This window comes from Aulonocara stuartgranti (assembly GCF_965226115.1).
Source record: "Aulonocara stuartgranti genome assembly, chromosome: 13".
Lineage (NCBI taxonomy): Eukaryota > Metazoa > Chordata > Actinopteri > Cichliformes > Cichlidae > Aulonocara > Aulonocara stuartgranti.
The window spans coordinates 4,248,892-4,274,864 of record NC_138949.1 but is presented as its reverse complement, the minus strand read 5'-3'; the positions used below and the strand labels follow the sequence as shown (position 1 = coordinate 4,274,864).

Here is a 25,973-nt window from a genome sequence, read left to right as displayed (position 1 = left end):
GGAACACAGCTGGGTAACAAAACACGGGTGATAATAATAAGACAAAGAAAAAAAATGTGAGAAACAGCATTTGGCCTAAACTGTTGCTAACAGGGATTATTTTGACTACATAAATGTCCTGCACATATAATGTGCTTTTCAGTATCCCAAGTGAAATACACATCACATGCACATTTGGTTTGTATTAGCAATTTTCTGTGATACCAACGAATTTGACCCATGAACATGCTTAAAAAGTAATTTGAAACAAATTAATTTAAAAGTGGATTTTTTTTGTATTTCCTCTTTCTAACTGAGAAACCATTATTCCAAAAACAAGGTACTAGGGGTGCAACGATACTTGTATCGATATTGAACCGTTCGATACAGTGCTTTCGGTTCGGTACGCATATGTATCGAACAATACAAAATTTGTAATTTATTTTATCAACTTTCCTTCTGACGATGCTGTCTGTGTTGAGCGCTCAGTGAATCTGCGTTCGATTACTCCGCCTAGGCTGCACTGTCGAGCGCAGATCCACTGAGCGCTCAACACAGGCTGTATCCCAATTCAGGGTCTGCAGCCTTAAAGGCCGCATTTCAAGACCGATTACGTCACAGCGGCGCGCCGAAGGCTGTCCCAATTCAAAGGCTGCTCGAAATGCGGCCCTGAACTGCGTCCTTCATTTCCCTGAATTTTAAGGCTGTGGCAGTGTAGACTTCGTGGCCCAACATATCCCAGAATGCATAGCGCAGCGGTGCGTGTGGATAAATTTGCCGGAAAAAAAAAAACGGCGGATGAGGGGCGCCCGAAGAGTAAACTTTAAGTAAGTACTGAATATTATGTCACTTATTTATGTGCAAATGTTTAATAACGAAGAACATTAAAACATTACTGTTGGCCACATGTCGGCAAAGTTATGTGACATTAGTGACGTTTGTACTAACTTGGTTTTAAAGCCTTTACTTTAAAATATACGCCGTTCAATAGCTGAGCTTAATCCTACAGAGAATGATCAAAGCTCATGTAGAAAGAAACAAACAAATGAACAAAAGATTTTCTCCTTCATTTCTGTCAAACAAAGCTGTACGACACGTTTCCAGCTGTTAGTATCATGGTTGCTAGGCAACCTGGGCAGCGCAACGGAGGCTAGACAGTCCCATTTCACAAGCCTCGCACTTCCGGCCTTAGCGGTCTTTAAGTATGCGGCCCTTGAGGATCGTTGAGGCTGCGTACTTTAAGGCTGCAGAATCTGAATTGGGATACAGCCACAGACAGCATCGTCAGAAGGAAGAGCGAAGGGCAAGCTAGCGAGACAGAAGTTAAGCTCTCCTTGCAACATGGCAAATTGAACCTCCCCCACCCTCATTCAGATCTGGCGTTTGGAATTATTTTGGTTTTCATGTGAAGTATGACCCTGAAGGTAAGCGCGTCATGGACTAAAGTAAAACAGTATGTTGGATGTGCCACGCAATGCTCAATTACATTGGTGTGAACTAGTGTGTTAGCGCAGTTAGCTCGTTAACGTGTTGGCCGTCTAGCCCCACGCACAGGCGATCAGGGGTAGCTCGTTAACGGAGATTTGCCGTGTTGTGGCGTTAACGTCATTTCAACGAGATTAATGCTGACAGCACTAGTGGGAACACAACGAATATGACTGCTAATTTACGCCGACATCATCCTAGTGCAAAGACAAGTGGAAGCAGACAAAACAACAAGCATGCATGCTACAAACTTTACCCGAGTCATTTAGACAGCCATTAGCACATGATTCTTCTTATGGGGACCTGATATGTTTAATATTGTGGCGAGCTCAGACAAGGAGGAGACGGAGGTATCGTTTGGTCTTGCTTCCCGTGAGCTAGCCAGGGAGCACAGCCGTTTATTGACATCTGCAGAAGAACACTGCCGCTAGCTAACTGCTCAGCGCGGCAACCGCACAGCAACAACAACAACAACACACAGGGCGCCCTCTGACCCCGGAAGGACACACCGTCGCAGCGAGAGGGCGTCACCCGTCACTATGGCAACATAAACAAAACATAACTGTACAAACAGAACCCCGAACAGCCCTGGCCCGCTACAATATGCTGCTGAGAATATAGCCCAGAAGAAGCGGATAGTATAGCTTTTATTTTGGAAAGAGCCATTTCTCTGTAATAAACTCTCTTTTCCAAAGATGAGTGATTCCTCAATCAGATACAGGGCTCGCAAAATCGCCTGCCTGACGTCCCAGGGCTAGCGATTTTTTCAGTCGGGCTACCAAAATCTATCTCTGCCCTGCCCGTCGGGCTATTGTAGGAAGGAAAAATATATGTCAATGCTTTTGCATTCTTTCGGAAATGTAGCTGGGTAATTATGTCATTGGCGGTGAGCCACTGTCAATATGTGACATATTGAAATCGCGTTTGAATTTGCGCTTGTTTTTTGCTTTCACTTTGCAATCGTGCGAACTGTGTATAGAGAGCGACAGCACTGATTGGTGAGTGACGATCATTTGCGCACCAATTCCTCTGACATCGTCTTATTAATCGTTAGCTTACTATGCAAACATGACAAGTGAAATCTCCCGCAGCTTAAACATGTGAGAGGTTGATCGCGCAGAGAATCGCTGACCGTTATGTGTGCGTGTGTAAAAGCAGCAGGATATATATTTTAGTTCTGCTGAGCCAAATAAGACAGGTCAGGGTGAAGAAGTGACAGCCAAAGAAAAGCTTACCACAAAACAGAAAAGTTATGACAAATCAGACTATAAGGCAAAAAGAAAGTGCAGCGTTATGGTTTCATGAACAAAATAATTTCTGTGGCTGCAATATGACGAGCTATATAACCAGGGCTGCACATAAGTGGTCCGCAGGTGCGCATTCGCTGTCAAAAAAAAAAAAAAAAAAAAAAACGCGCACAAGATATGAAGTTGCAACGCGTGTTTGCATACATAGGATTTTCTGGAGGAGGACAGACATTTGTTTAGAACTCTTAAAGATGTCGAAGAAGCTCCTTTAAGCAATTACTTTGGTGTTCCTCCACCTCCAAAGAAATGTCAGCAGGCTGAACCACAAAAGAAGCGTGTATTCTCGGAAAAGTGGTTGCAGGAGGTGAGCTGGCTTCAAACAAATGATGAACGCACAGAGATGTGGTGCAGAATGTGCCGTGAAAATCCCACTCTAGGACAAAAACAGTGCTTTTTATATGGACGCAAACGCGCGCTGCAACTTCTTATCTGGTGCTCGTCTTTTATTTTGACAGCGAATGCGCACATGCGGACCACTTATGTGCACCCGTGTAAATAACATAATGTTCTGCCGGGTGTGTTGTTGGTTTTCCCTCGATTTCTGAGTCGACAAGCGCCTTTGTTACTGGGACCAGTCATATTAAGAAAGGCCCACATTAGAACGCATGAGAAATGCAAGAAATGCATTATTGCTCAGTCTGCAATATCTTTCCCAGAACAAACACCAATTGCAAATAACATACTAAAAATAAACCCGAAAAATCTGTTTAGAACAGCTACTATGTTGCAAAGAGTGAACTACCACTGGCACAATTTAGCAGTCTTTGCAAACTTCAAAAAGCAAATGGCCTCGATCTTGGTTCCACTTGCCTCTTACCCGTAACTTCAGTGGAAATTTCAAATTCAGGATCTGACACAGACTGATTCATGTCCTACACAGTTCTTACAAGTTCATAGACATTTCTGTTCAATTAGAACCAAGTATTTGAGTTGATGATTGTAATTTTTATACAATGTTGTAATTTGTTTTTCAACAATTTTTTGATTAATGTTTTGTTTCCTTTACAATATTATACTTTAATGTATAATATTGTAAAGGAAACAAAACATTAATCAAAAAATTGCTCCCTTTTTTATTCGGGCTACTTAAATTTATTTTGGGCTACCAAAAACGGAAGAGTCCCTGCCCGAAGGGCTACCAGGGATTTTGAAATTTTGAGAGCCCTGAGATTTTTATTTTTTTTTTAATTACTTTTGTTTCAGCAACATTAAATTTAAAAACTGTACTTTTGAGTTAAAATATATATTTATAATTTTAATAAATGACAAATTAAAAAGGCATGAACATTTTTTTTGTATCGAAAAAATATCGAACCGTGATACCAAAGTATCGAACCGAACCGTGAATTTTGTGTATCGTTGCACCCCTACAAGGTACATATCAAACTGGGAATTCTGTGTAAAGGCATGTATCCAAAACTACAAAATCAAAAGTACTTGAGCATACCACAGAACATGTGGGTACATCTGACCAGCTGTTAATGTGAAATTAATGTGAAATGTCACTTAACAACTGATATTTTCAGGAGACAGTTTAGAAATACTTTTCGTCTATATACTTGACCTAATTATGAAATTGTAAGTGTGTGTGTGTGTGTGTGTGTGTGTGTGTGTGTGTGTGTGTGTGTGTGTGTGTGTGCGCGCTTAAAGGTCTTTGTGTATGTTTATAAAGGAGACCAGCCAAAAGCATGTAATTAGACAAGGCACTATTCTTGCCGAGCAGATGATAGGGGCATCCATCTATCAACTACAAAGCCCGTCTCACAGGCAGCATAGCAGAAGTTTACATACTGTACTCAAACACACATGCACATACATGCATAGATATGTTTGGATAAACCATACAAAGGAAACTGACTGAAGATAAGCCACACATCTGGACCTCCATCTGACTATTCACTGCCCAACTTAAAAAGAAAACCTTAGTTCCACATTCTAACCCTAAACTAAATAACTTTAATTAAATTCTGTCTATAAAGTCAAAAATTCTACTGCTTCTGTGTGTTTGTGTGTGTGCGTGTGTGTGTGTGTGTGTGTGTGTGTGTCAGCAGCAGGAGAAATGACTCAGAAAGAGTCCCTCTTTTTCTCCCCATGGGCCCTGAGGGTGTGTCACCTCCTCACTAAGCTTGTTAGACTAATTGGCAGTTTTGAGGTTGGTGAAAATGATTAATGAAAGGAAACTAAATGATGGCTGAAAGACATCTCCTGCAACAAGGACAACATACACCCTGTGTGGTCATCCACGTGGCTCACGACAATGCTAATATACTGAGTGAGATCTGTACACATTTCCTCCTCACATGATGGATATGATGCAGTTTCACTGATGACATACAGTTTGAAGTCGCTTTTTTGGGAATACTTCGTTACACTTTCTACATTGTTCAGCCGTGCAACAGCAAGCACTCTTTTGCTTTCACCCTCACAAACCGTCTGAAAAGCTCCAATGCAAGTTAGTAATGCAAGTCCCCCCTTATGGTCACCCCTTGTGGAAGGATTTAAAATTGTCTTTCACAACACTGGACAGCCACACCCCAAACTTAATTAAATGCAAGACTTACTTTTAGCTGCAATGAACGAGACTGTTATTTTAAAATCAACAGATTGTTCTGTGATCAAGCTCTGATCATCTGTACATATACTGATTACTTCTACACTCTTATTTTAGCCCTAACACTAAAAAAGTTAAAGTTGAAAGATGTATCGTTTTAGGTTAAGCACAAACTTTAGCAGCACTGAAATGCACTAAATCCAGGATATCCACAATACATTTATACTCCAACAACCACAGCCCAAAGAAGTGTGGACTCCCTTTCACCATATAATATCAGTCGAGTTACACCCATCTTCTATAAAGTGATTACCTCACAGATTACATCATTGCTGTCCTTTCTCCCCTGAAGCTGAATTATGTTAGTATTTTGAAACAACCCCACAGTTAATTTTCCAGTTTGGGTGAAGCTTTTTGCTTTCTTTTCTGACTAGCATAAATAGTTTTCATTTCCCCCACCCCTCACTGGCCTGGAGCAAAGGCTGCCATCTGTTCTGCAAATAGTTTTCTCTCTCGCTCTTTCTCTGAGGTCAGCTACATGAGAGCAGCGGTCTGTGACAAGAGTGACGGAATAAGTGATGGTAATTTACTCGTTAGCTGGGGACAGGAAATAGTCATGCTGATGTCCTCACCCTTTTGATCAAACCACGCTGGGCCTGGTGTTCAGAGAGCCCCTTCATATCCTCGCCGGGGTCTGTAAGAGTAGAAATTATTCGTTGTGTGTGCTGCTGTTTTCATGTTGTATGGTTTCAAGGTGAGAGGCAGAAACTGTGAGGCATAATGACTTTCTTTGTGTCTCTGCCTTGATGCAGGAACTACAAATTCCCAAGTGAAAAAAAAAATGCTGAGATTTTATGGGTAAGTGCTAGAGCCTGTTTAACCTTGTATGTGGCTGGGACAGATGTTCACTGAATTCAGAAGCAGGTAGCAGTGGAAAGATATGACATCGATATATGAGATATTGAATTCCACATTATCTGAGTCACTGCTGGCCCTCAAATTCAGATTAGCTCAGATAAGAGTGTCTGCTGAGAATCTATTGGCCTCTCTAATCCCTATCTTTCTGTTGGCCAACAATAACACTAAAGAATCCCTGTTATATTAACAATCCGAATAAGTTAGCGTAATGCACTAAATGCACTTTGGTTTGATGTAACACTAACAGAAAGCAATTCTAACCTACAGCTGTTTAGTGGGTGTTGATAGCCATGTTACCATGTGAACAAAGCCAGCTAGGGATCTCTGGGTACAAATGGTGGTTGTACCCTAATCGCTCAACATTGTGCTATACAGAATCCTGTCAGTACGAAAACACACAACCTTTTCTAGGAATCCCCTGCAGGTGTCTGTCTTAGAAGATACACTTGAGAAAATAAGGATTCAGTGCAGTCAGATCAAAGTGCTACCACAATAAGTTTAAGTCTGTGTCATAAGACATTGGGCCATTATACAAACCTAAAAGTCAGGTGTGTATTGCAAATCAGCTATCTAGGCAGATCGCTCACACGAACTTAATGTGTAATGTGACATGTTCGAAAGACAGCCTTCAAAAATTTCCTGACATGATTCTTCTGAAAATGTTACAAATTCACACGTAAAAACAGCCTTGCTCATCAGGTCAGGTCAGTCATTTCTGGTAACAAAGGGTTTCGTTTTTGCTGAAACTGAAATCCTGCAGGTTCACAAACATAAATGGTTGTTTGGTCTGAAACAGGATAAACACAACGTGCTAGCTAATACTGTCAGATTAGCTACATCTTTGCTTACACATAGACTTGTCAAAAACACAAAGTAATTCTACATGCATGTTTCAAGAGCACCATATAATGAACATTCAACACAGAAGGAACAGTCACTTTACTTTTTCAAGCAGATGCAAGATCAATATGCTTCTTGGGAAAAGGCAAAGATATTCATAAAGCTAAGGAACAATTCATTAGCTCTTGGCTGACTTGTACTTGTAGGCTGCCCTCTGCTAGGTACAATTACCAATATATTAATATCAAAGTTTAGAAAATAGGGATCAGAGAATATGCCAAATGGCACATGAAATATTCCATAAGTTAAAACAGCACTCTTTCTGTTAAAAGCTAAAGTTATCCCATATGACAACCGAACCTTATCAGGGGACCAGTTCCTCCTACCCAGGATAGAGTTACCAGTGCCAACCCGTGGATCTTAAGGGAGAGCACCTGATTGCAAGGTCTTAGCCCAATGGAGGAGACATAAGCTTGCTCTCCTATAGGCCCATCACATGCACGGGGGGCCGGAAGAGGCTTTGGTTGCAAAGCATTTCAAGAGGCAGTCAAAGGTGGAGGTCCTGGTGGTGCATGAGGTCGAGAGACACTGATCAGATACAGTCAGGCTCACCTCAATGCACAGTTTGGAGTCTGGTGGAGAGAGGCTGGACTGTTCCAATCTGGAGTTGCAGGGGGCATGGGTGGGTATTTTTGTATACCCCAGTTCGCTGAGTGTATGTTTGGGTTTTTTCCAGTGGATGAAGCTGCTAGAGCAGTTAGCTGCTACTGCGATTGAAAGCAGAAATGGGAATAAAAAAATGACAAATTGAAAGCCCTTCCATCAGTGGGAAGAAGAAATCACCTGTGTGAAAAGACCTGAAAACACTCCTCATTTCCATGACTGTGGACTTGCCCACTGCAGTGGTGCTTGTGAGATACTCCTCAATAAATATAGGAAGAGTGAATAGAGGGTAATGGCTAAAATAGTTATTTATACATTTTAAATAAAAAAAACATTTTATCTTGATCTTTGTAAATATCTAATATGTCTTAATTGAAATAAAACACCACTTATTTTTTCTTACAGTGAAGCCACAAGCGTTCTGTTAATGCATACTGATTGGGCCATTAAGTATTTATGAGAGGGAACACAACAGTTAATACCAAGATGCTGCTGCTACAAATTCTCTACTGCTACTTGCTTCATGCCTGAAATCAAAATGCAGTAAAGTGATGCTGTGACATTCCTAATAAAGTATTGTGTTGCAATCAGTCAATTAGAATTTATACTGCAATCAAGACCTACAATTCTTCTTAACTGTTTTCTCAACCCTTTCCATTAAAATAAAAACACAATGACAAATGAGGAAAATGTTCACCCCAAGATTTTGTTTTAACAGGGCCCCATTTATTCTGGACATCCGGACATGTTGCACTCTGTCTTAATAGGCAATACAAACATGACAACAGATACATTTCATTTTAACCTGCTATCAGCATACTTTAACACAAAGTCAAGTACCCACTATTTACCCTCATGTCTGGCTGCTATCTTCCAGAAAGTAAACTAAGCAGTTCTAAAATTTTGCAAAGCTATTTTCTGAATGAGGTAATCGTAACATGTTTACTTCAAGCAGACTTGACAAAGCACTATTCTGCCCTGCAATTCAATAATCTGCAGACATTTGTTTTCATCCAGAGAGGAAGACTAATCGGAATGTCTCCTGATAATTCCGCCTGAATCAGATGATTCCTGTGTAGCAGAATCACATGTTGTCAGCCACGAATGCCAAAGAGACAAAGAGAAACACTGCTCTGCAGCAGTAACTAAATACCCAACATTCGTGTTTGTCCAATTTCTGTCACTTATTGGAAGCAAGGAAGAACACAAGGAACTGACTGATAATTATTGGGGTTACATGGTTGTTTGGTGGCTTCTTTAATGTATAGCATAATTTTTTTTTAAATTGAACTTTCTTGACTCTTACAGTTGCCTCAGTTGGATGGTGGAAGGATTTTCCACTAAAAAATAAAATTGAAGAACAAATTTCTTAGATTATCTGACTAATAAGTCATGGCATCTTCCCTTCCATTAATAACATCAACAGTGTCCCTAAAGAACAGAGTCTCTCAGTAAGAACAACAAAACAAGGAATCGTAGCTTCAGATATTATAATATATAATAATAATATTTTTAGTAGTAACATTGTTAGATAGCAAGCAAGCTAAGGTTAGCCAGCTTCCTGCCTACTAAGAAGGGACGGGGATCCAAACCTGAACGGTCTTTTTTATGGCTAGTATTAGCTAACACTAGTGTGCCTGCTAACACTGATAAATTCCAAGCACAGGAAATTACAATCTTGAGTAGATAACATCAGATAATATAACAAAACTCTTAGGGAAGATGTGACATGTCTGGGTTTCTAACACTACCATATGTCTGAGTGGGGTTTGTCAGACAAATTTGCCAGCAGATAGGAACTATGATAGTAATTTATGTTAGTATCAGTGTTGATTTTAACTGACAGTTAACCAAAACAAAGCTAACGTTACACTAGCTTTGTAAAGTAATACGCAATGGGGTTAGCTGTAGTTAACCACATAAACGTATCCAGCTTTGGTAGCTTTGTTGCATCCAAGTCTGTTTTGTTGAGTATACAGTGCACACTCAGGTGTACCTACAATGATCACCCTGTTTTTGTAAGACACCTGGCATACAGTAGTTATAGTTTTGCCAGATTAAAATGCACAGCAGTCTTCCATATGTCATCATTGATTTAACCAATGCTAACTTGCTCAAGGTAGGTGAGCAAACACAAACATCAAAAACAGAATGCTGACTTTCATTCAGCAAACAGCCAAAAGTGGTAATAGTAACACTTTTCTAAGCATTCACAGAGCTTCTTTGTCATGTCAACATGAAATAACTCCATTTACATGACATAAATAGTCCTGCTCAGAATATGAAAGGAGAGGAGAAGCATCCAAATGAAAATTAAGCCATAATTTAAAAGAAAGGTGCGTAATACCTTCATACATTACAGGCTGTATTCAGCCACAGAGTAGTAAGCAGATCCAGAGGCGACACTTTAAATGTCACACGTATTACTGTGTGGTTGCTTTGGGGGTGGGAGGGCATTTGCATAATGTTTTCGCCCTGTCTGCCATATGAATGAGAATGTGAAGCTACGATCTAAAGAGCGACCCTCCTCTCTGAACCCAACCCTACTGGCCACAAATAAACTGTGGCTGTTGCACAAGGCATGCACAGCTATAAAAAATATTGATTCAGCTGGTGCAAACTATTTAAACCATGTATTTAATAAATGGGAATTGTATTCCACAGTTGCTCCAAATCTAAAAGAAGGAAATGTATGCCTCACAGCCTATCTCAGTATAGAAACGGAGAAAAAATACAGCAAAACAAATCACTACTTACCAACTACAATATCCTGCACAGGCAGAAAAACATTAAAGTTTGCTTTGAGGTGGGTATTATCAATCCAAAGATAAACTATTGCTTTGTCAATTGCATCATAACTTCAGCATGTGATTATGAGACCTCCTATGAACAGATTACAGAGACTGCATACCAAACCACCAGAGGAATGTCCCCTATTGGTCATTGTGCTGTGGGTTTGCAGTGTTTCCTGTGCCTGTATAAACAAAAGCAGTCTCTCCACCCACATGCTGCAACTCTTCAAGTCCAAGCTGATATGAGCTGTTAAGCCCAACGCAGACACATCACTGGCAAGCAAACAAATCGTATCCTTTTGATGGGAATAAAAGCAGTAAAAAAAATTGAAAGACTGGTACTAAAGAGACGGTAACATCAACATCCCTCATCTTGGCCATACCCCTTTACCACCATGCAGTGCAGGGCAGCGAGTCGCCTGCTTCTTCTGGGTACAGTGCGAGTGGCTGTCTGGGCCTATTAATACAGTATTTTTGCAGTATTTCTTTTATACAAAACAGAAAAGCTGCCAGCTCAATGAGATACTAGGAGAAGAAGACCAAGAGGTCCTTAAAACCATCAAGGACTACAGATTTTATGGATATAAGATTGTTGTTGTTGTTTTTAATATCAACATCACAGCACACTGAACAAATAGAAATAATAACACTGTGACAGTTCCAAATGATTAGAATATATTTTCTAGTGCCTTTAAAAGGGATCCTGAACTGCTCCCATATCCCCTTCTATTCAGTCTCAGTGAGGTGGTAATCACAGAAGCTTTTTTTTCTGAAAAGACCTCAACAACCTGCCTGAGATAGGGACTCAAACATTCTGGGAAAAACAAATTTAAGTCTCTCGTAGCAATTACCTTTTTAATCTTATTTTTTCATCTTTATCCATCTCATAATCAAGTTAGGACTGCAATGAGTCCTCTTAGTTTTATTCAAGCTAAAGTCAACCTTCAAATTTTCCTTATAGTTACTTGAAATTTTAACTAATAAAAAAGCAATAACATGATTTTTAAAAACTCATCATTAATGTTTTGGCTATCACCAAAAATGATACTTTTTTCCCTCAAAGTAACTGTATCAAAAGAGGGGATCCATCCAACCATTCTCTTCTGCTTATCCTTTTCAGGGTCACGGGAGTGTGATGTGCTATTGTCAGAAGGTGTGCTGTGCCTCCCAGCACAGCCTCAAGAGCATCATAGAGCTGTTTTTAACCCATTACAAGGGCTGTTATCTGCTCCTTTGTGCAAGAAGGAATGTCCTGTCCTTACAAATTGACTTCTAACAGGCAACTGGTGTGAATCCAATCAGAAACAGACTTCATGAGGATGTCCTGCAGCCCTCTTGTAGGCCCTGTGCTCCCTGCCCGGGACGGTAGAGCAAGACTGGCATTGGACATGAAACACCAGAGTTGGCAGGTCCACCACCCTGTGCTTTTTACAGATGAGAGCAGGCTCACCCTGAGCACATGTGTAAGATATGAAAAGGTGTGGAGAAAGTTATGCTGCCTGCAGCATCATTCAGCATGACTGGTTTTGGTGGTGGGTCAGTGATGCTCTGGGGAGGCATCTCCACTGAGAGCAACAAAGACCTCTACAGGCTAGTCAACGGCACCCTGACTGCCATTACATATTAAGATAAAATCCTGGGACCCAGGGTCAAACCTTACGCTAGTGCAGTAGGTCCTGGTTTCCTCCTGGTGTATGAAAATGCCTTGTCTCATGTGGCATGAGAATGCAGGCAGTTCCTGGAGGATTAAGGAAGTGATGCCATGGTCTGGTCCCATGCTCATCTTACGTAAATCCAACGGAAGATGTTTTGGGTGTCTTTGAATTCAGCCCTCTGTAGGTTGATCATTTTCATCAGACAATTTGTGTTTGGTATCCTTTCACTCCTTTCACATTACTTAGTCTGTATCAGTATAGATATCCAGCATGATTGCTTCCCCATTAAGATCTGATCTGTTTTTTATGTTTGTAACAGTGTTTGGGCACAAACAGCCCAAACACTGTGGATGGGTCTGGTTCAGTCATTTTTATTAGCAAAGGGGAAGCAGATGGATTTGGGTAGATCCACATCCACAATCAACAAAGGTTAGCATCAGTCTCTCTGGCACAGGCAACCAGGACGTGTTGCATCCAACTTGGGTTTGTTTTGTGTGGCAGCTGTGAAGTTAAATGCAGAAGTTTTCCAACAAGAGTCCACAAAACAATACAGACAATACAAAGTTCTCTTTACAGCAACTCTCTTCTACATTTACACCAGCATTTTGTCTCATTATAGTTAATCTCTCTGTGCTGTCAAGCGTCATTTGTACAGAACCCTCCACAATGTTTAGGACAAAGATGTAATTCTTGTGGCTTTGACTTTCAGCTTTAATTCAAGGGGTTTTAAAATATTTTTGCATGAACTGTTTAAGTATTACACCAATTTTTATAAACAATCGCCCATTTTCATTGGTTCAAAATTAACAGCACAACTGACTAAGGAGCAGTTTCATGACAAACAAAGCAGGAATAATATTAGTTGATTCAAAGTGTTGTATTTTATAGCTGTTTTATAGCTTTTTACTGTACTTTTTAATGCAATTTAAAATAAAAGACTCAAAGAGATGTTAGTGAGAGATGTCATCATGAGGCTGAAAAACCCAAATAGACCTATAAGAGAGAGTAAAAACTTTAGAAGTGGCCAAGTCAACAATCTAGTGCATTGTGGAAAAAATGAATAAATGCATTGATTAGCTCAGCAACACCAAAAGGCCTGAAAGAAGACACACAGAAGACAGAAGTGCATGACGAACAATTATTTCCCTGGTTATAAAAAAAAACAAAAAACTTTTAACCAAGTCAAGAAAGCTCATGAGGAGGCACGTGTACCGGAGTCTACGATCACGAGATGAGCAGAAATACAGAGGCTTACAACAAGGTGCAAACTACTGGTTACATCCAGAACTGAAAGGTCAGATTAGACTTCAACCGTAAAACATTTAAGAGCCGTCAGAGTTCTGTAAAAAAAAAAAAAAAAAGTAGAACAAAACCAGGCGACTAGTGTTCATCAATGGTGTCCGTGTGTTGTAGACTTGAGGCACTAGCTGCAAAGTCAATTTAACCCTTTCTCACATTGCGGTCACTACAGTGGACAGCTATTCAAAGGCAGTTTTCTTGTCTTTGTGTCAGTGTTGATGGTATACTTGCAGATAAACCACTACATATGTCACTCCATACTCTGCCATCCGCTGGTCGTTTAATGTTACTATAGATGTATGACGTGTTTCATTGTAATTATTGTTATTTAACCCTTTCATGCATGAATTATGATAACCTCAATCAGGATTTTTTCTTAAGTATTTTATTAATCTTTTCATGCCTAAAGATTAATAAAAATACTTAAGAAAAAAAATCCTGATTGCGGTTGTCATAAATTCTCATCTCAGCATGTCACGTAAGGCCATTTGTCACATGCTGCCTACGTCTCACCATTAAGCACAACTGCTCTTTAAACATCTGGACCACAGCAATGCTGGCTGCTGATAGAAGAACTTTCCCATTTTAGAGGCCTAAAGATAGTTTTAGGTTGGTTGGTATTAGGAAGTTTGTGGGGAAATTGTGGCATTAGTCACAAGTTCATCAGCCAGGAGAGTGTGGTTTGCCTCCCACTTGGACCTTTGTGTTATGCTCTTGGTTTTGCTTTTTCCCCACTTATTGATTAGTTTCTATTTATTTATATATTTTTTATTTTGCTTTAACTTGCTTTTTAGTTTTAGGCACTAACAAATAGTAGTAGGCACTTAAAGGTCAGGGTTAAGAAAAGGGTTAGGGACCACAGCCCCCCACAACAGTAGCATTGCACTTTGAAAAATGATGAGTTGTCAAAGCTTCATAGGTAATCCACTGCTGCCAAAAGACACGTTGTCTGTTTTGTCAAAAAGCAGAAGCTTTGACAGTATGTCTTAAAGGAAGCCAGAGGCAAACACAGGGAGAGCCGTTCAACGGGACCACATGGCGATGCTCTACAGAGAAAACAACCTTCTTTCCCAACTACAACTGATGGGCACAACACTGGAGAAAAGCTGTTTACTTCCTGAATAGCAAGTGAGTTACCCAAATAAGAAAACAGCCTGAACAATGTTTCTGAGCCAAGAGACACAGTCCATTTCAAATCTGTTTCTCTTTCACTCTGACTCATGTTCTCCCCAGTTGGACGGTACAATAATAACCTCCTCATGACTCTGCAGACAGCAATTTAAAAATGTAAAACATCCAGACACTACGACTCATTCACGAGACGCATGTTCTCCTTGGGAAAAGAATTAAACGAGAAGCCGGCAGATAAAAGATGGAGAGGATTGCAGAGGAAAAACAATGCATGGATGGATGGAAACAATAATGGGAGCTGCTGCAACTGACTGCTAGCGATATGGGAAAAAATACAAGGCACACTGTTAACTGGGAGATCTTCCTCGCTACCACCAAGTACTTGCTCATCAGGCAGTGGTTTCGATTTCTTTCCTGGCCACGTTCCTCGACCACACAATTGTTTATACCATAAAAGCACCAAATGAGGGAATATCTTTTAGAATAATGGTATTATTTTACACCAGAGCTCCATTTAATCAAAGAATCCATGTCAAGATACCCTGAAGCTTTTCTGGTGACTTTTTCTAACACTGCAAACGGGTATATTTTCATAACTCTGAGTATACGTAGGAAAAACACACTTTATATTGTCTTTGCTTTAAAATGTTGCCCATCTGTAGTTCATCTACACAATGCCCATCTACACAATTACAGAACATCAGTTTTTGCTTTGTTAAGTATCCCATTTTTGTGAAAGAAAATGATTTTAGAACTTCTGCAGGAGCCGAACCAGAAGAAGAATGAGAGACAGTTGCAACACAGCATCTAGTGCTCTTACGTAGCCTGGAGTAGCAGTTTTAATGTAAAGGTGCTGTTGTGCTGAAAGGTGTTCAGTGCAAACTTACGCATCGTGCACCGCTGTGATCCCTGAGATTTACTCCAGCCGTGACAGCACTGCCCTCCACAGACATTCACCCTGCAAACACCAAACAAGAAAAGGCAGATAAAACAACTAGAACCATAGAAAGCCAGTTAACGTACATGCTGGCACATAACTTGATGCTATCCCAGCATCACCTCTTTTTCTACATTCTTGCACCTAAACACGTGTGTAATTTGGCAGTCTGGTTTCGTCTTCAAATTTCTTCAGCGTAGGTTTTAAATAAAGAAATGGAACATATTAATGTTTATTTGAATTTTTAACACCTAAAAGTTTGATCTTCATGCACATGTTCCATCATAGTTAGGCAGACGTTTTCCAGACTTGAATGCTCACAGAGGGCTTGAGATGTGGTTTGGCCTCGTGACATTAAGTATGACTGGAAAGGCAAGATTTGTCTGTAAAACAGTGTTTATTGTGGTAAGTTTGTTACACTTAAAAAGCGAACTTGAATCTTAAAGAGATTCACACAGACTTGGTTAAGTTAAACTGTAGGAGCTGGATCAGCTAGAGTTTCCAACAAACATCATCAACAAAGAGAGTGGTTAGGTGATGAAGTTAGTCTTAACCTCTTGAGGAGTTTGAGACACATGGCAGAAGCTTGTAAGACACGGGTCTGTTCAAAACAGGATCAAACTGCACTGAGCCATATATATTTGACAGCTGTAATTTCATACACAGATGAATTACTATTCACCCTTTGAGGTGCAAGCCTTGACTGACGATAAGTAATCCTTACCCTAAAACTATTAGGGTTTTAAAGAAAAATAAAAAAGACATTTTAGGAAAAAAACTGCAATAATTTCATAGAAAAAAACTCAAGTTTTTTGTGTTTTATAACGTTTTAAATGTACGTGTCATAACTAATGCTGACTTTAAACTTATAGGAACTCAGAGATAGACAGGAGATAGACACCATATCTCTGTTCTATCATCACAGACGATATGACATAGCAGGACAATAAGATTGCACAAGCTAACTGCCATAGTAACAAATTGAGTGCATTAATTAACAATGATGTTTTCACTACCTTAACTGCTACTTTCAGATATTTGGACCAGACTACAGTAATTCTATGAACAGAAGAAATGAGGCCAACAAATGGCACAACTCTGATCTCTTTACTGTGAAGGAACATTTCCAAAGTCAGTCAGTCTTCTAGGCTGTTTACATCCCTCTCTCTGCTAACTAACTGCATACATCATCTTGCTGTAACTGACGACTATCCTGCAACTAGGAAATAATTTGTACTTCCTGACCTCGCTTTCTGTCATTTGTGGAAAATGTATTTGAACCTGTTGACATCAATGCAACAATTTGTTGGGAGAGAGTGAGATAGTGTGTTTGCTCAGGGATGACGTGGCAGAAAGGGCCCAAAAAATATCTGCACTGAGGTCACTCCAGTCTATGAGTGTGCAGTGTCGATCTTTGTTTTTTTACTGAAAATCACGCAATTACGTCAATACCAATAAAACACCTGATGAGGTTTATTTGCTTGTTGTGTATTATGTGAAGGCGACATGTCTTTTTTTATTTTGCAAGTGTATTCATTAGTTTTCTCCTTTGCAATGGAGAGTCTTTTCCAGCTGACTGCGTTAGCAGTTCTGCGGGAATCCCAGAGGAGGCATGGAGGAGACGCTGGGATTTCAGAGCAAGAGCAGTTCCCGTGACAGTCATGGGGTAACTCTTCACTGATAACTCGTCTCTAGTATCCAGGGAAGAGATACCAGATGACATGGAGAGTGCAGCTTCAGTGCTGAAGGAAACTGTCAAGAAGGTGTTCGATATATCCTCTGGACAGAGAAAAGAGGATAAGAAGAGGTGGTAGTGGAATGAAGAAGTGTAGGAAAGTATCCAAATTAAATGATTAGGAAAAAAAGTGGGGAGATGAAGAAAGTAGACAAGAGAACTGGGAGGGTAGGTATATGCCAAAGAGAGAGTTTTAAAGACAGATGGAAAGATGAACATTTAAGGAATAGAGATAGTCAAGATAGATGAGTTAAATTACCCAGAGGTTAAAAGAGTGCAGGCAGGGTGGAGTGGGCCAAGACGAGTCTCAGCTGATTTTTGACATAAGGACAGCAGCAAAGGGGAACAGGAAGATTTACAAGATGGTAATGAGACCTGTTGTTATTAGAGGTGGGAATCACCATACATCCCACGATACGATATTATTGCAATTTTTAAAAATATTTTGCGATATTCAGATTCTGTACATAAAGGTAAACTTTATCAATATTCATTTTATCTAATATCAAAGTCTCACACTCAGTCTTTCTCTCATTTCAGTCAGTTTTATTGTTGACAAACTGAACGGTTTGTATTACAGTCTAGTCCAACTTAACTGAATGCAACCATCTGGCACAATTATAGCTATTCTGAACTATGCAATTTATGAAAACTATGCAGCCCCTTCAGCAACTGAAGAATTTGAAAGTAAATTAAAACAAAATATAATTTTACATTAAATAAAAAAGTTTTAAACTTAATTAAAATAAAACATGTCTTAAATTAAAATAAGTAAACTGTCATGTTTATTGCTGCCAAAAAACAAGTTAAACACATTTGGACAGTGTCAGGATTCTTGCTCAGAAAAAGGATCGACATGCTCTGAAGTCGGAGCACAAAAACCTTTGTTGTAACAAAATATCGATTTCTGCTGTCCCTGTATCGATACATTATTAGCAAACAAAATATCACGATGCTACACAGTATCGATTTTTTCCCCCACCCCTGGTTGTTATGTATGTTTTGGAGTTGGTGGCACTGACAAAACAACAGGAGGCCAAGCTGGAGGTGGTAGAGTTGAAGATGTTATGATTTCCTTTGTGAGTGAGTAGAAGCGACAGGATTAGATACGAGTACATCAGATGAACAGCTCAGGTTCAGCAAAGTTAAACAGGCAAGGTTAAGATGGTTTGGAATGAGGGGTATACTGGTTATACTGGACAAGAATTTTGAATATGGAAGTGCCAGGCAGGAGAAAAAAGGAAGATCTCAGAGGATGTAGTGGAGGAGGACATACAGAGGGCTGTGTGACAGAGGAGTCACGGGGATAGGATGAGATGGAGGTTTGTGATCTCTTATTCTTTTTTCACACTCTTTTCCCTCCTCTGGGGGAGACGTAGCCATCGAGGACAGCAGAGGGTTTTTAAGTTCAGCTGAAAAGTCCCGACCCATTCACACATACTGCCAGTGCTGTTTTGCCTTGCATCACATTGTCAGTGATTGCAGACTAATGTGTGTGAAAACTATAACCACTCTTTGCAGTAATTGACCCCAGAGAATGGGGGAGGGGTTTTCATGCGCTCTTAAGAAGCTCCAACATATGAGTCAGCTCTGAAAGAGCTCTGCTTAAGCATTAGTCTATTCTTCCCCATAATTTAGTCAAAAACAGTTTTCAAATCTATCAACACACACTCATGTATAGCACAGGAACAAGGCGTTCACCAGGAAAAGCATGCTGTAAATTATAACTGCAGGAACAGAAACACACTTACAGACTTATTTTGTAACCAAATCAGGTTATGGAGACACTTCGTACTTTGACACACACTTGCAGCCTTGTGTATTCTGGTAAAAATTCAGACTCTTTTCCTTTTGGTAGGGGTGACAGAAATTCACAGCTGAATTTTATTCACTGATTACACATCCCAACATTTTGCCAGGCCACAGAGTGAGCAGCTGAAGCCAGGCGGCGAGACCACACACAGACTGGTGGATTTGTGTTCCCGTACTGGTCGCTTTCCCTCTTTTCATTCTAACCAAAGATTCCTGAGGACACAACTAAACTACTCGACATGTTTAAGCCAACAAACAAACAGATTGAAATCAGCTCCTTCAGCCACTGGTCTGCAGTTTTAATGACTCACGCTTGGCTGGAAACACGCAAGCTTAACGTTGTAGTTTACTCTGCATGTATTTGTGCAACGTTTTGTTGTTTAATTCACAGATCTGCTTTTCAAACTGTGGTTTGACTTTACTGATTACCTGAAGTTCAGTTCACACACCAAGCTGCTGGTGTGTGAAAAGTCCTTCCTTTCAGGGAAGGACTTTTAACAGGACACTGGTTTTGGCAGTGTCCTGTTAAAAGTCCTTCCCTGAAAGAGACACTGTACAGATGGCAGCACCTGTCCTAATGACCCCCAAACCATCAATACCACCATAGAAGATGGATATTTTACACTGATAGCAACTTCCAGTTACCTCTAATTTTCTGCCTGTTGTCTAAAGATCCTCCAGTGCTGATTTTCATTCTTGTCCTTTGCACATAAAGATTTCTTCAGTTTCTCTAAAAGACATGAAATCCCTAAATGCTTTTCAGTTTTATGTTGTTTGCACTTACAATCTTTCACAGAGTGGTGATCAGAGATGGGCAGTAACGCGTTACTTGTAAAGCGTTACCGCGTTACTGTAATCCAATTACTTTTTTCAAGCAACGAGTAAAGTAAGGGATTACTATTGCAAAAACGGTAATTAGATTACCGTTACTTTCCCGTAGGAACGCTGCCTTACTGCGTTACTAAAACCGTGATTTTTTGCGAGAATGTCTCACGACAGTGACGTAAGCGAGTGCGACGTTCGTGACAACAGCTGTGTGCAGATCAACAATGGATCACATATCGAGTGCGGGAGAGAGTATGAGCGTGCAGCGTTTAAAGCGTGGAAGTACTGACGTTACTTTGAGTTTGATTCCATAAAAAGTGACAAAAACATTAGTGTCCGCTGTGCGTGGGAAGAAAACTTCTTTTTACAGCGAAAAAAACCCCTAAACTTCCAACAAGCACCGAGTAGCTACGACATAATGGGAAACTCACAGAGAAACTCGCGGATTCTTCCACTGACCGCTGCACACCTGCACCAGGGTAAACCTCCGCCTACCTACTCCTGCTTTACAGGTGAAAATAGAGCAACAGGACCGCTGAGTCTTTGACTTTATTTATTTTCTGCTGTGTTTTACTTGCATCTATTTGAAAGACTGAGTGTAAACACAAAAAATATTTTATTTTATGTGCTGGAATGTGCAGAAAATAGGTTTAAACGTTAAACAAATTTCTTCCAGTCAGTGAATGTTGCATATAATTTAATTTTTGCTTGATGTATAAAGTTAAAAGGTTAAAACTAATAAAACAAGTTTTAAAAAGAGACTTTTCCATTTGATTACATTTTGTATGATGGATTATGCAGAAAAAGTAGAATTGGACTGAAAGATCTATCGATTTATCACCTCTTCAGGTTGTAAATCCTGTTTTTAAAAAGTAACTAAGTAATTAATTACTTTTGAAAATAAGTAATCAGTAAAGTAACGGGATTATTTTTTGGGGCGGTAATCAGTAATTAGTTACTGATTACTTTTTTCAAGTAACTTGACCAACACTGGTGGTGATACCCTTGCAAACTGTTTTCTGAAAGACTGGATGAATTATCTTTTTACAGCCTGTAAAAACCTGCTGCTGGAAGGCTACTGCAGGGGCCCAGGCTTGAATTTGCCCTGGGCTTCCCGTGTGTTGTTTCCCTTGCACTCCCTCCCTGCTTTCCCGTCTGTTCTACTGTCCTGTCCAAAATAAAGCCATGTTTAGTGCAACCTGTTGCTAGCTTCAACGTCAAAAGAGGGACATTTGTTTTTTTTCACCACTGTGGATCCTGTCACTCTCACCAAGTGACAGCCGGGACAGACTCCAACCCCCTGCTACCCTGTACTGGATGGATGTTCTTACAGGTTAATTTGTCACTCATTTTGTGTGTTGTAGTAAAAAATGTTAAGATTTGGTACTACACTCTAGAGATCAATTTCATTTCAATTCAAATCAGTTCAATGTTATTTATATAACAGCAAATCACAATAACAGTGGCCTCAAAGTGCTTTCTAAGGTCAAGACCCTACAATATCCTGGTACTCGGTGAATAACAAGAACACTGTCCTTTGGAAAATAAGATACAGACCACATCCAGGTCCCATTTAGATGGCACTACTTAAAAATCCCCACACAGAAATGGGCAGGGTCTACATAAATGTATGAACATTTTGTTGTTCATGCTAAATCAGCCCCAGGAGTCAAGCATTAAAAGGCCATCAGTCATGGTACAGACTAATTAGACCCAGTCCACAAAGACCCACAGTTTTATCCGGACAAAGAATGACAACAATATGAGGTATTATGAGAAGCACATCCAAGGGCACAACTCCCCTTGCTCACTAGCAAAGTCCAATCAGAACAGATGTTGGCAGACATGAATACAGCACGGAAAGTGAGCGCTCAGGTTTCACTGACAGTAATCTTAGAAGCACCTGGGTATAAAATCAAGAATGGATGATGAGAACGCTCCAACATGGAGAAGAAGCCTGGAAGCCAGAATCACGAGATTCTGATGAGACTCAAAATGAGAGACGGGTCCTGAATGAATAAGAGGCACAACAAGTTGTACAAAAAGGCAGACCCAACTAGAACTGAAACTGAGCAACACTGGAAGAATATCTGTGAGAAAGGCATTACACACGACCAACACAAAGTGCTTGGTGGACCTAGGAGCAGACCACAGCAACCTCCCAGAACAAGAAGTGGTCAACATCACAATAGCAGACATCCGACAAAGAGACTCCAGATCAACACCAGGGCACAGCTCAGAAGGGCAATGGGAGTAATTGCAGTGTGTCAAAGCACCAGTAATTGGTTGATAGAGCAATACAGCAGAACTTTAACACCTGATTTGAATTGGCTCCAAGAAACCCTACGACTCAACGCCCTGCTCGTGGATCCTGGAGAGCTTGTGTTAAAAACATTCATCAGGTGTTCAGTGGAACTGTGGAAAACAACACTGATTCCAAGGCACACAAGTCACCATCAAGCTTGGAATATACACACTTGATGGTGACTTGATGGCCCACTGCTGTTCTGCATAGAACTAAGCCAGCTCATCACTAAGAGTGGATACAGAGGTAGGCATCATGTAGTGGCCATCAGCCACCTCCTGTACCTATAGGTACCTGTATAGGTATCCCCTTAGAAGGACTGTTTACTAGAGAGCCACCAAGTGTATTTCTTTTAACCAAATCCAATTTCCAATTTTTTGCTGACTGTGTGAATAGTGATTTTTGTAGATTCTGAGTTTTTCTCTAACTCTAATTGACGGCATATACAAACAAAAAACAACTTTTCATTAATATGAAATATAATTGTCATTAAAAAAATATTCAACTTTACATTTTATTTCTCCTAAACAGCAGTAGGTCACAGGATCTTCCCTCACTAATAAAAAACTGAAAATCTATTTCTCTGGTACTGGGAGGAGCTACAAATAGTTACCTGTGAAGGTGACTGTACATCCACTATGAGCTCATATAGTTAACCTTACAAAACAATACCAGGAACAACAGATTTATATCACAAAACAAATGTCCATTACTTACATCAGGACCTTTTCTCTTTTTCACTGGTCTCCAAAAATTTCTGAATAACTGCTTTGATTTTTTGCTCATAATAAGACTGCTAGCTTGTGGCTTCTGGCCTTCATGGTTAGCAGATCTCAAACCCACTGAAACCTCATGGAGGCTGTAGCAGGTCACCTATGAATGTACAAGTTGTGAAAAGCACTTTGAATGTTCATATAGAGTAGAAAAGCGCTTTATAAGAACGAGTTCATTTACCGTTTTCAAATAGTAATTAAGAAATTGCCTCTATGTCTCTACCACCATCAAAACATCACATGAAGGAAAAGACTTGTAAGAGAAACTTGGAGTGTCAATACTAAGATACAGCAAATGGACTGGTTCTCATACAGTATTGGGCTTTTCTAGTCTACCTGAGCACTCACTTTACTACATGCCTTAGTCACACATTCACTTCTTTCTATGCTTAAATGCTTTCTATCTAACATTTACACTCCAGTGGATGTATCAGAAAGCAACGGATATTTGGCCTGCAGAGCAGCCTGGGATCAAACCACCAACCTGCTCTACCTCCTCAGCTACAGCCACCCCAAGTAGCATTGAATCTGCTCTTGCAGCACATGCTCAACGCCATACAAACATGTATGTTCATTGTACCTTTAGTTGTGTCAGTTTTATACTGAAAAACAATTACTACAAAATTGCTTTGTGATTCTGTTGGAATACTGCATCATTAGTGCAGGCAGGCCGAGAAGTCGAACTCAGCCACAATCTCAGATCTCTATGCGAGTCCACATTCAGTGTTTGCTCAGCTGATACCCTTCTACAACTGGTAAATCTCATAATGCATGCTATTTAGGCAGCTTTAGCCTGGCCATAGTTGCTTTGAATGTGCAAGCCACTTTCCAACCCCCTCTTCCATTTCCTGCTGGTTCAGACATAATCAGTGTCATCACTGTTGTAAGTGGTGCCTGCTCTGTTCTGTGCTAATGCTCTTCTCCTTGGATGCAATCCAGATATTCAGCTGTAATAGCAGGCAAGTCAATGAAGAGTGCCATACCACCAAATACAAATTACTGTGGATAAATACTGTCCTACAACTTACCTGAAATTCATTTAAACTGATCGTGACCTATTAAACAGTTAATACAAATGAGTAGGTCTAGTGTAGCTAAGACAACTCTTGTTCTTATTTAGTATTGTTATTCAATAACAACCTTTACAACCTTGATTAAAGAGTCACAAAGAAATTATATGAGGTCGCTGCCAATAAGAATGATGAGAAAGTGCAACTTGTCTGCTGTTGCGGGTAAAGCAAACTAACAGGACCAGGGTCAGTCAACTTCACCCTGAAGAGGAGAGGCCTAACAAGGCATGACTGGAAGAAACACACCTGTGTGGATATTCCAAGAGGATACTAAGCCTTTGCAACAACGCAGGCCTACATTTAGAGTAACAAAGTGCAGCACGGATTCAGTCACATTCTAACTCTGGAAATAGTCTCAGTTACTGTTATCTGTCTGAAGAGTCGTGTGTTAGCCAGCTAATTTTATTGGGCAATCATCACTGGCCTACTTGGTCCATTAGGCGGGTTAGACGATGTTTGACCTGCGCATTAAGAGAGCAACCAAACTCAAATACACACTGTCAGCTCCTGATAGCGTCAAACAAAAGTCAGCACCTGATGATTGCGGTGTGCTCCTGTGCGCAGGAGAGAGCCGCTTCATGCACAATTGCACAATAAAGTTATGCATACCACTCAGATAGCGCTGTAATATAACCTATAGGTGTCTCGTTTTTCTGCTTTTCTAAACTATTTGCTTTAACATAAAAGTTTACAAAAAGTCATGAAATCCATTCCCCGCTAGCAAACCCTGTTTCCCTCTTGACACGGTGCCAGTCTCTTACCCGGACAGCTTCAGGAGCTGCTTCTGGCTCTGTTCCTGCCGGACTGCCGGCTGCTGCGGGGCTGACGCCGCTTGCTTCCCCATCCTGCGGCTCCGGACCTGGCCGCCAAAGTTGGCTGTGAGCTCCACATTATACGTGTGCGGTTGCCCCGACAGGCCGTGAAGACTCGAGATGGAGCTGACTCGCACCCCGCCGTTGGCTCCGGCCGTCCCGGGCCCCGGCCCGGGCTGCAGTACGTACAGCCTCCTGAAGCCGCTCTGGCTCTGCTGCCGCTCCGGTGACACACAAAGCGTGAAGAGAAACATCCCAAAGGAAAGGAAAAACCCCAAATATATCCGAGCCATATCCACACACAATGAAGAAGTAAAGATAAAAGTTTGCAAGGGGGGGAAAGGGTCCAGATTCTGTTCTGTAAAAAAAACCTCCTCACTTCTTACGAGTAAGAAAAACGTGTGTATTCCTCAACATATTCTTGTAGATACGGAATTCCAACCATCAGAATGAGCTAACTTAGCCCTGACAAATTAAAGAGAAATTGTAACGTTGCAGTGTTCCTCGGCTGTAGACGAGCCCGTCGCCCTCCTCTGTCTGCCTGTAGCGCCGAGGCTGTGCGGGCTGCAGCGGGTTTCTCTCAGCCTGTTTGACTTGAGCCAGGAGAGCCCGAGAACTCCAAAAAGTTCCTCCGTTGGAGGTGAACGGTGTCAGCAGCGCGAGCAGCCTGCCTCCAGACGTGACGTCAGGAGGGGGGGAGTCTACACGCCAACCCCGAGAACGTTTGCTTCGAGTTTCTCGGGCCCAAGTTTGTCAGGGGACTCAAACCGAAGCCCCCACCCACACAGACTCACTGACTGACCCACCTCAACACCCACACACATTCTCCAGTTAGGCCTCTCTAAGAACATAATGACTTCCAGTTTAAATGACTAAACTCTAAAATAAATAAGCAGACTGTGTTCAACAAATATTACACATGTTAACTGAGTCATCTCTCAGCAGGTGGCACTGATGGAGACCAGATTAGTAATTATTAAAATATTTTTATATCTTTCAGTGTTTCTCACTTGATTAGCTCCATGACCAAGTCGTAAAAAATGTAGTCTGGATAAATCTGGATTTGGAAATCCCCTCTTTGTGC

General features: G+C 40.7%; 1 protein-coding gene across 6 annotated transcripts in view; it reads right to left on the bottom strand.

The window, feature by feature from the left end:
- Positions 1-25,574, bottom strand: part of ltbp1 (latent transforming growth factor beta binding protein 1) — a 134,913-nt gene extending 109,339 nt beyond the window's left edge. For 4 of the 6 annotated variants that reach the window (XM_082558107.1, XM_082558109.1, XM_082558112.1 and 1 more), the window contains exons 1-2: positions 24,839-25,573; positions 15,508-15,578 (exon numbers count right to left, since the gene is read on the bottom strand). In XM_082558107.1, the coding sequence (XP_082414233.1) occupies positions 15,508-15,578; positions 24,839-25,182 (415 nt within the window). In that variant the 5' untranslated portion in view covers positions 25,183-25,573. Of the gene's footprint in view, positions 1-15,507; positions 15,579-24,838 lie in introns of all 6 variants that reach the window. The other 2 variants (XM_082558110.1, XM_082558111.1) reach the window with 2 other exon arrangements.
- Positions 25,575-25,973: the final 399 nt, after the last annotated feature.